At 36.3% G+C, this 12,010-nt stretch overlaps 1 protein-coding gene across 1 annotated transcript in view; it reads right to left on the reverse strand.

Moving 5' to 3' along the window:
• The window catches only part of Ubxn7 (UBX domain protein 7), a 53,931-nt gene that overhangs the window by 11,099 nt on the left and 30,822 nt on the right, over nucleotides 1-12,010 (reverse strand). Inside the window, exons 6-8 of the mRNA XM_046457900.2 lie at nucleotides 4,978-5,124; nucleotides 2,860-2,950; nucleotides 1,731-1,858 (exon numbers count right to left, since the gene is read on the reverse strand). Of these exons, the coding sequence (XP_046313856.1) occupies nucleotides 1,731-1,858; nucleotides 2,860-2,950; nucleotides 4,978-5,124 (366 nt within the window). The remainder of the gene's footprint in view (nucleotides 1-1,730; nucleotides 1,859-2,859; nucleotides 2,951-4,977; nucleotides 5,125-12,010) is intronic.

Consider the following 12,010-nt stretch of genomic DNA (forward strand, 5'->3'; position numbering starts at 1 on the left):
TCACACACAAAGAAAAGCAAACTTGTGCCCACGTGACATGTAACAGCTTGGACTAACTACAGATGACATTGTAAACCACACAGGTTAGTTTCCTATCTCATATCTATTTTCCTCTGCCTCTTTATTAACAGCACCTTGATTGTGTTTGTGTAAGAAAATGTGCCAGCTAAAATACACAGGACTCTTATCTGTGACTATTTACCTTTGTAATAAGATGATATCCCTTCCTCCTCATCCATGCTTGCAATACTGATATGAGACCTATCAGTGAAGTATCTCTTCGTTGACCACAAGAACAAAAGACAAGACTAAAGATGGAAGATCAGGAAAAAAAAAAGAGGAGGAACCTGGTTCCTAGATGGCACCCCCAGAATTCAAAACACAGACTGCTTATCTGGACTTTTTGCTGAGATAAATAAGCATCTTCCTTGTTTAAATTTTTATTTGTTGGTGTTTCTTTTATATGAAGTTGAAATAAATTTTGTAGAGTTCAGAATTTGGTATCAAAAGTAAGGTCTGAGGTACCAGACACCCAAATCCATTCCTATGTATATATTGCTCCAATTTTATGGTCCAGACTTTCCCACTAAATGCTTTTAACTTTTTTAAAAAAATTTTTGTAGTTGTAGATATAAGAATGCCTTTGTTTATTTTTAAGTGGTGCTGAGGATGGAACCCAGTGCCTCACTCATGCTAGGCAAGCACTCTACCACTGAGCCCCAGCCCCAACTTTTTTTTTTTTTGATAGTGCTAGAGATGGATCCAGGACCTTGTGCATATGTGCATGCAAAGCAAGATCTCTATCAATTATTGCTTTAACTCTTTAAAGTGAGGTTGTAAATTCAATTTATGTCATAATCCAATAGCTCATAGGCTCAGGTTCTGGTTTGTCCAACATCAGCCTTAAGAATGCAAAAAATAAGAAAACTCTCTCAAGGAAATTAAAGAAACACTGGGTTGTTGTTGTTGTTTTTTTTTTTTTTGGTTTTGTTTCCTTAAAAAAACCAATGTTATTCCCTAAGGCTTTTCCTTAAACAGGTACTTCATTCTGGGTAATAACTTATACAACTTATATCACTACTTGATGTGGACTGCCAAAGTCACATGCACTAATAAAACTATTTTTATCTTTACTATCAGCAAACCCATACAGCTACTACAAACAATGTGAGATGGCCTATCTTTGAGGTCTACTACTTGCAACTAATCAGGATACCAATTATCAAAGAAGTCTGCCTACTAATAGCAGATTATAGAAAATAAATATAGAAACAATCTGAAAGAGTCAGAGAGACAGGCCCTAAAACTATATACCATGAGGTGTTCCAGCAAAAACACATGTACACTGTTACTTCGATTTGGATACTAGAAGCCCTCACAGTGCTGTTCCTGAGGAAGAGGATGCCTCCACTACCAGACCTACCACGTCAGTCCTCCTGCTCTATATATTTACACTGTTTACTTCTAAATCAAGATCTTAGGAGATCTTAAGTGATATGTCTACACCACAGCTGTACCCAGAGAGCAGGAATATGAGTCTTATGACTTCACTGAGAAGATGGAGTCCTTATGTGGAAAATTATAGAAATAAAAAGGTGGGTATCTAAGATTAGTAGAGCCACAAATGATAACTGTTGGCTTTTACATTATCATTATTACTATCTTAACATCAAATATTTTACATAAGATGCTTATGTACAATTATATCATCACTTCTTACTCATACTTACTGATCGGGAACATTTTTTGGGGGGACTGCTAGAAAGTCCATCCAACTGCCCATGTTCACCCAAAAATCCCGTGACTTGGTCCAAGAAAGACGATACATCTAATTGGTGCCACTCTACTAGCTTCTGACCTAAAGATTAAAAATTAGGATATATAAACATAAAAAAAAACCAAAACTTTTTCTGAACATTCTCATGATGTAGTTCTTTTGGCATATGCACAATTAAACATACATCCATCCTTCACTAGCTTAACCTAAAGCCTACATAAATGATAACCACCTGACAGATTCCCATCCATCATGATAAAGCAACTATCTTATCACTTATTGCCATTTTGGAAGAAGAAATTAAAACAAAGCAGTGTCTAAATAAAACACAACCAATAATAAAAGCAAGTTGGGTACAGTGGTGCACACCTGTAATCCCAGCTACTCAGAAGGCTGGCCAGGAGGATCACAAAATTTAAGGCTAGCCTGGGAATAGAGTAAAACCCTGTCCCAAAACATTTTTTTAAAATAAAACAAAACCAGCTTCACCCTGTGTTTCTCTGGTGCAATTATAACCAGTTATCTGAAAAATCTTAATATTTTAGTATTAAAAAACTTAGGAGGCTGGGCACAGTGGTACATGCCTTTGGGTGCATGCCGGTTGGGAGGCTGAGGCAACTGCAAATTTAAGACCAGCTTCAGCAACTTAGCAAGACCCTAAGTAATTTAGCAAGGTTCTATCTCAAAATAAAAAATAAAAAGGACTCGGGAAGTGGTTCAGTGCTTAAATGCCCCTAGTGTCAATCCCTGGTACCAAAAAAGAAAACGAAACAAAACAAAGAAAAACAAACACAAAATAGCGAAACCTAAGGGGACCCTTTATAAAATGAACATATCAGTTATTCTCTGAAAGAAAAGAACTGCACAAATATAAAATATTACCATCTCTCAAGCTGCCAGAAATGGATTCCTTAAATACACATCAATAGACATTTAAATAATTATAAAGTGAATGAACAAGAAACCTTCATCTAAATTATCATAGTTCCAATACCAGATCCAGTTAAATATTAAAGATTAATCATCTAGGTAAATGCAAAATAAATGATAGGTTAAAGGCAGTAGACTGTTATAAATCTTACCTGTCCGTGGGTCCAAGATGGAAACATAGGGGAAATCCCCTAGTTTATAGAACTGTATGTATCTCTGACCTTCCTCACTGTCATGATAAACCTGTTAAATCATCGATATATAAAAAAAGGTCAGCTTCTTAAAAAAAGTATCGACTATCATCTCGTTATACACCAATAGCAATTAATTTTTCAAATATACCCTTGGTGTCATGCGTTAGGATCTCATTCTCATGTTAAAGAAAAAAAATGAAGGTCATATAATGACTCCCTCAACTTCCTGCCCTCAGACCCACCTGGAAATCCATTTTCTTCCTGGTTCAGAAGTATTGCTCTTCCCTATTCAAGTATCTGTCCACCTCTCTCATTCCTGACCCTCAACTATAGATATCCTAATATATCACAACATATTAATATTAGCTTGAGAGTCTAGCATAATGCTAGGCAACAAAATGTTCAATCAATATTTGCTGAAAAAAATAAATCTTGCCATTAAAAATCATCATGTTGAATTTAGGCACCTATAACACATGAGCAGGCAAATTAATAACTTTAACATATCTTATAATAGGAAAAACTAAGTTCATTCAAAAGTTATCACCTAACCTTAGTTGGATAATTCTTTTTTTTTTTTTAGTTGTAGATGGACAAACAGTATCTTTGTTTATTAATTTATTATTATTTTTTAATGTGATGCTGAGGCTTGAACCCAGTGCCTCACCTGTGTGAGGCAAGCATTATACCACTGAACTATAGCTCCAGCTCTTAGATGGATAATTTTATATAAAAAGAAACTAGAGGGTGGAGCTGGAGCTGAGTGGCAGAGTGCTTGACTAGCATGTGTGAGGCACTGGGTCGGATCCTTAGCACTGTATAAAAATTAACAAATAAGTAATTATAAGGAAGGAAGGAAGGAAGGAAGGAAGGAAGGAAGGAAAGAAAGAAACTACAGCTGAATGTGGTGGCGCATGCAAAGAAAAAAAACTATAGAGTCAAGAATACTAAGTGGTATGTCTAGGGATATAAAGTTAGTATATCAGGGATCAGGATGAAGGCATATATATATAGCTTAGGGTTATGCACAAGATCCTGTGTTCAATCCCTAGCCAGAGACAGAGAGAGAAAGAAAGAGAGCTCGTGCGCGCGCGCCAAATATAACAGAAACAGAATGTGAAAAGAGAGAGAGAGAGAGAGAGAGAGAGAGTGAGCGAGCACTGGCCCCACATAACATAGACAGAATGAAGGCCAAACTAAAAATCCAAGTCTTACTCAAATGTTTTCCCATTACTTCAAAGTCATCTTAGTCAAATGTTTTCCCATTACTTCAAATTATACACAAGCCACTAGTCACTAGCCCCAAATAGCTCTCTGAAGAACTTGAAATTGGCTAGTCCAAACTGAGATGGCCTAAGTATGGAAACAGACACCACATCTTGAAGATTTAACACACAAAGCAAAACATCCCATTGATATTTTTATATTTGTTATATGATAAATATATCAATTTAAACAAAATATATTATTAAATTAATTTCACCCTTTTCTTCTTTCTTTTCTTTTCTTTTTTTTTTTTGGTATAGAGGATTAAACTCAGGGGCACTTGACCACTGAGCCACACCCCCAGCCCTATTTTATATTTTACTCAGAGACAGGAGACAGGAGATAGGGTCTCACTCAGTTGCTTAGCACCTTCCTTGCCTGTTGCTAAGGCTGGCTTTGAACTCAAACAATCCTCCTGTCTCAGCCTCCTGAGCCGCTGGGATTACAGAAGTGAGCCACTGTGCTCGGCCACAGCACACTCATTTCTTTTAATATAGCTAATAGAAAGCTTAAAATTATGTAAGTGGCTTACATTATAGTCCTACTGAACAGTACAGTAGCTGTACATTCACTCTATCAAGATGCTTCTGGGATGAGTGTTGGTTTATAAGAACTCTTTCCTTTGGGAGTTCTCCATTGCTGTCCTTTCACTTGCCTTTACTATTTCAGCCATTATGGGTGGTCTATATGTCAAGTTTTAACTCAGTTTTCCCAATTTAACACCTAATCCCTCCTCCCCTAAATACCACACTATAGAAATTAAATACCACAACAATTCTTCAACTTCAAAATTCAATAAACTCTTCTCACCTGCCAGAAAATGAAATGCTCCCGGATAATATTCTTCACAGCTTCATTGCTCCATACATCTCGGTTGAGACATTGGCATGCAAAATCTTGTACATTTTGAATATTTATCATCAGCCACTTATTCTGCATCTGGCCACACTCTTTGGCCTGTAAGAGAAAATTATAACAACATTTGTTAAAAACAGTTTCTACTTGGTGAGTGATTTGTTTCAGAATTCAGAAGCTGTCCTTTCAATATAAATATTAAGCTCTTTATATCAGGAGTTTTCAGTGTTTATACATTATTTACGATTACTTTCCATATAGGTACATAACTACACTATCCATTTCAAACATTTCTCAAATTTAAAATAAACTATTTTCTTTTTAACCCACTGTCACAATGAATTTAAAAAATGTTTAATATATTTATACCAGAAAAGAATTCTATAAACTTAAGATCAACAATTCACAAATTGTATTCTCTTCCAATCCCTGTCAACAAATATACCTCTCCTTTTTAACTGGAGTGTGTATATTACTTTATGCTGTTTAATCTTCATCATAATTTTCTATAATACTTCCTAATATCATATTCATTACATTTATTAGGCATATTCTATCTTGTAGAATCACCCTAGATGTTTTAATAAAAGCTACTGAGCACTATTACCTCTTAAGAGTTGTTTTCCTAAAAGACTGAGAATAATCTCCACATGATCCCTTAATTTATAGCACAAATCATGAGTGTGAACTTTTTGTTTCATAAAGACTCTGAAATGTTGTTAAATATGAAATGAATGGTACAAAAGCAAATGAGAAAATGCAGTCTCAAAGAAATCTTTGCACAGGAATAATGACAAGAAAGTCGTATTTTTTTTTTTCTGGAACAATATTCTTTTCCCTATCAGTTTGTCATGGAATCAATAAATTCTGTATAATAGTAATCAAAGAACACGCATCATTCTGAGGAGTATCAGAAAATGTAAGACTATTTTCTGTTTTAAAATGGTTTACACAATTTTAATAAAGCTCTTTTTTGTGTGCATGAATTCCCCAGAGATAATTCTTTTCTAATATTTGCTTACTGATTCCACAGGTGAAAAGTCACATTATAAAAAGAAGTACTCCTGTACTCAGCCAGCAAACTATCTTTACTGGTGAAAGTTTTATTTTAAAGCATATAAATATAATAAGACAACTCCTTGCTCTTTGAAAGCAATTTTGTTCCATTTAATTCTTTATCTACTTGCAAAGATTTAATAAGTGATTTAAAAAGGAGTAATTAAACTGCCTTATCTAAAGAAAAAGTATTAAAAGAAAAAAAGTCCCAGATTTTTAGAGACTAAAGAATATATATTGTTGTAATAGTAAATTTATGTAAGATTGCCCACAACTACAACACTGACAAGAAAAAATAAATATATAAAGCTGAAAATGAATAAAGTTCTAGAGTTAAAAACGATGATGAGGGGCTGGGGATGTGGCTCAAGCGGTAGCACGCTCCCCTGGCATGAGTGCAGCCCGGGTTCAATCCTCAGCACCACATACAAAAGATGTTGTGTCCACCGAAAACTAAAAAATAAATATTGAAATTCTCTCTCTCTCTCTCTCTTAAAAAAACTAACAAAAAAATGATGATGAGTCATTTACTTTGTTTTTAAAATTTGTTTATTGACATTCATGCTTTTATTAATTCAGATTCAGCCATTCAATAAATACTAAATATCTACCAGTTTTCAGGTAGAGTTATAGATCCTGAAGTTATAGCAGTTACCAAACACAAAAATCCATTCCCTCATAAATCTTACATTGGAGAAGAAACCTTATACCAGCAAAAGAAATTTGAAGTTGATAGTATTATCCACACTGAAGATAAAGGTAACAATACTGCTAGAAGAAAGGATCCAAATATGACACGACTTCCAGATAGAGCAACAATATTAGGAGAAATAAAAAAGAGTCCTGAATAATTCTAGAGATTATACAACATGGATACAATTATTAATTTTGCATTATACACTGAATATTGGCTGAGAGTAGATTTTGGAAGCTCTTACCATGAGCGGGGGTAACTACGAAAGGTGATGGACAGATTAATTTGCTTGACTGTAAGTAATCACTTCACTATGTACAGCAAAACAGCATGCTGCACATTTTAAATATATACAATTAAATAAGAGGAAGATAAAGTCTTACATAATTTCACTAAGTATACCAATTACACAAGTTAAGGACTGGAGGTGGGAGTAGGCTATGGGACAAATGAGCAATTTCCCTCATGAAATCTATTTGTCTGTTCTAAGTCAACATTCAAAAACCATTATGAGGAGACCCATGTGCAAAACAATGGGAGACAAGCATCTTTTTCCCAGTCCCAGGTAGATCAGGAAAGCATGAAAAACAAAAATCAGAGGAAAAAAATATATTTCAGTAAATATACATAAATAAAATCAAGGAAATATATTAAAATATGCATATGCACAGTGGGGAAATTAAAATTATAATAAAAATATTATTTCCCCTAATTTCTTTATTTAAACAGAGTAAAACTAAATGTAAGCTATACAGTTAGCTCTCCACACTCTTTGGATTCAACCACAGATGGGAAGTATTCAGGGAAAAAAATTCCAGAACATTCCAAAAAGTAAACTTGCATTTGCTACATGCAGAACACTATGTTGAATTCACACAAATGAAGAATGAAGTCATGTGTAGGCATACCCTGCTATAACTTTCTACATTTCACAGATCCTCAGTCTCTATCTGGCACTTGTTGTTTGAGCACTGTTTACCATGTGTTTCATTCAAGAACTATGGAGGCAGGCCTACAATAACCGCCTTTGTGCTGAACATGCATGGACCTTTTTTTGATCATAATTCTCCAAACAATATAGTATAACAATTATCTACAGAGCATTTATATTGCATTTGGTATTGTAAATAATCTTGAGATGATTAAATGTATACAAGGATGTATGCTATATGCAAATACTACATCATTTTATATAAGGGACTTGAGTTTTTCTTCAAATTGTACTTGTAGGGTATTTTGGTCACAGTAATGCAAAAACTAGCTAAAACAGATATTGGCACTAGAAATTGGGATCACTGCTATAACTGACCATGTGGTTCAGATGCCTTTGGTGCTGATATGTGAGAGGAAATTTGAAAAGTATAACTTGAAAAAGTTTTAGATTTTGTAAGTAGAGCTTAAAGCGTGATTCTGGTGGGAGCTCAGAAGACCAGATGCCAACAGGAATGTGGACTGTGCTCATGAGGTTTCAGAGGAAAATGAGTACTCTACTGACAACTTGACTAGAGAGCCTTCTGTTATATTCTGGCAAAGAACTTGGCTAAATTTTTGCTCATGTCCTGAGATTCTGTGTGAGGCTAAATTTATAAATGATGGATAAATTAATCTAGCAGAGGAAATTTCCAGGCAGCATAGCATTCAGGCTGTGGCATGGATATTGCTGGCAGCTTTAAGCCAGGTTTACTGTGAGAACTGGAAGCAAAAAGCACAGGAGAATTTTATAAAACTTGCAACCTGGCCAGAAAAGTGTGTATAAAACTGAGACCAAAGAAGGTATGGTTGTTGAAGAGATAACAGCCACCAAAGAGATGCTAAGTACTCTGCAAAGAGGCAACAGGAAAGATGCTTTGAATGCATTTCAGGAGTTGGCAAAGCCATACCTGCTGAAGGTTTAAGGGCATTGAAATAAAAATTATTTTTAAGACAGAGAAGAAAGAGGTGGGGCACCCTATTTGCATAGGGAAGCCTAAGAAATTGTTTCACTGTGCTCAGCCACTCAGAGGCCGTTGGAGCCATGAAGGTCCAAGGGGGACCATCTACTGCTAAAGCTGGTCATAGACCGTGGTGTCATCTATATGGTGCTGATTCTGCAGGAATGCAGGATGGTGGAATTTGGAGGTCACAAGGCTTACACTGAAATTTCAAAGGAAGGCCTAGAAGGCCAGGAAAAGGGCAAATGGGTTGGAGTTCCTGCAGGCATCCTCTGAGAAGGCAATGCACAAAATTGTGAAAGTGAAGCTAAAGGTGGAATGGAGACTCCTGGAATTAAGAGATATCAGTAATATGGACTGTCTGTCAAGGAAAGCTGCTTTCTGCAAAGACAGTTAGGCTAGGAAGCTACAAGTACTGCAACCAGGAAGGCCAAGAGATGGGCCTTGCCAAACCTTTTGGAGCTCACATCTCAAAAACGTGCTGTAGATGCTGAACATAAAGTTGCAGAACCTAATGTTTGCCTGGCTGGGTTTAGGTCTTATTTTGGTCCCATTCATTCTTTGTATGCCACTATTCCCCACTTTGGAATGAGAATGTTTACTCAGTGTCACTGTACATTAGAGACATGTGGCCTGCTTTTAATTTTTACAGGGGCTCACAGCCAAGAGTTTGCCTTAAGTCTCAGATGAGACTTTGCACTTGAACTTTTGGGAAATGCTGGAACTATTCAGACTATAGGCACTCTTGGATATGGATATGAGCTTCTGCAGGTGAGGGGCAGAAAGTTATGGTTTGGATATGAAGTGTCCGCTCAAAGCTCCTGTGTCAATGCAGGACTATCCAGGGGTGAAATAACTAAGAGGTGTAACTTAATCAGTCCCATCCTAGTTTAAATGGACTACCTGGGTGTTAATTTAGGTGGGTGAGGTGTAGCTGCAGGAAGGGGGTTACTGGGGGTGTGCCCTGGAAGGGCTGTTCTTCCTGTGGCCCCTTCCCCTTTCTCCCTCTGCTTCCTGGTCACCATGAATACAGCAGCACTCTTCTACCACCCCTCCCTGGGGCCCCGAGCAAGGGAGTTGGCCATCTATGGACTGAAACCTCAAAAACCCTGAGCCCACAGTAAACTTTTCCTCCCCTAAGGTGTTCTTGTCAGATATTTTCATCATAGTCATACAAAGCTGACTAAAATAGGTACCAGATACACATTATCCCCATGTCAGTCTGAGAAACTGCAGTTTTATCTTAAGTATTTGGATTTCTTAGTTTCTACTGCAACAAGATGTGGCCATATTATCAAGTTCTAATCAATAAGATGTGAGCAGAAGTGATGTGTACAACTTATAGATTGTGCCTTTAATAGGAAAAGCCATAACCTACTCAGGCCCTTCCCTCCTCCATGCTGGCTAGAAAACAAACACAGTGGTAAGTCATCTTGACTCATTGAAAAGAACAAGGAAGAACTACAGCACAATATAAAAACACAAAAATAACTGTAGCTCTAATAACTACTTGAAGTAGACCATCCTAACAGCCTAGTCTTCTCTAACTTAAGCTACTCATTTTTTCCCTGTCTCTGTCACATACAATATAATCTTTTTTTGGCAGAACTGAGGATTTAACTTAGGGCTTTGCAGATGCGAGGCAAACTCTCAACTACTGAGCTACATTCCCAACCCTGTTTACTTTGAGACACGGTTGTCCAACTAAGCTACCTAAATTGCTCTGAACTTGCCTCAGTCTCCTAAAAAGCTAGGATTATAGTCAGGTGGTACAAGGCTACATATAGTCTGATCTTAACTCTGAAATATATAATCTCCATCATGCAGAAAAGGTCTCAATAAATATGTATCAAATGACTAAGTGAATTAATCAATTTCTCATTTGGTTAGCATGCCCTAGAAATAGTCTCTGAATATGATTTGTCTAGTTACACTAGTTCCTAAACCTGTAAAACTGTGGCCCAGATTTATATATAATATGTAGATGGAACTTGAGGGTCTTCCCTGAGCAGCCAGAGTATCCCCCCAATTTTTAACATCTACCTCTTTAAACATCAATGACTTGCATATTCCTTCCCTTACTTTTACTTACTTTGATATTATTAAGAAATATCTAATCACAATGAAATGCCTGTGTTTTCTGAGTTCTTACATCACTTATGACTTGCAAATATTTACAATTAGTATTATCAGTTTAAAAGAAAAAGAATGAATTATTGGAAACAATACGGTCATGAAATACAAAGAAAAAAAGTGACAAAATTCAGGACAGTACAAAAGAAATTCACAATATTTCTCAATAAACAAACAAACAAACAAAAAAACACTCCTTTTTTTTTTTTTTTTTGGTATTGGGGATTGAACCCTAGCCACAGCCACAGCCCTTTTTATATTTTACTTAGAGACAGGATCTCACTGAGATGCTTCAGGACTCTCTAAGTTGCTGAGGTTAGCTTTGAACTTACTATCCTCCTGCCTCAGCCTCCCAGACCGCTGGGATTATAAGCATGCACCACTGGGCCCAGCAAGCTATTGCTTTTTATTAGCCCAAAGTTATCAAATTAAACCCAGCTCAGTTATTGCATTAAGCTCTAGAACAACTTGAAAGTTAATAAAAACAGAAAACATGCCATACAACCCAGATCCTTTTAGTCTTTCATATTGCTGCTTTTCAGTTCAATGGCTTTATTATAACTGGAACACTAGAAAAGATAGGCAGTTGCAATGTTAAGATCACAAGGGAAAAGACAACTATGGGAACATCCAATCTGATATCTTTGAGCGGATGAATGAACATCAATGATTCCCTCCCTCAACTCTAGGCTGATTAAATGACAAAAATAAACTGAGCTACATTCCCAGCCTTTATAATTTTTATGTTGAAACAGAAATCAAGTTAGATATCCCTAACTTGCCCAGGTTGGGCTCCAACTTACAATCCTTCTGCCTCAGCCTCTGAAGTCATTGGGATTAAAGGTATGCACCATCATGCCAAGCAGATGATTCATTCTTATCATAGATCTTGGCAAGTTCACCACACCATGTTTTCTTCTTTACTTATTGAGAACTTTTACCTTTTCACTTAAAGGAAAATACTTCATACCTTCTCATTAGCCACCAGTATCATTACTGCTAAGTTTTGGGGCCACTATTAAATAATAGCTATTTCAATGTTAGCACTATAATACTGTGACAGTTGACATAATAACTAACATGGATTCTATGTAATTAACAGGTGGGTACTATATATCATAGGGACTGTCCTAAGTATAATGACACAAGATTTCATTATATTACTCATAAGAGT

The sequence above is a fragment of the Marmota monax genome, unplaced genomic scaffold, assembly GCF_021218885.2.
Source record: "Marmota monax isolate L192 unplaced genomic scaffold, Marmota_monax_Labrador192_F-V1.1 WCK01_AAM20220418_F8-fsc00052, whole genome shotgun sequence".
Lineage (NCBI taxonomy): Eukaryota > Metazoa > Chordata > Mammalia > Rodentia > Sciuridae > Marmota > Marmota monax.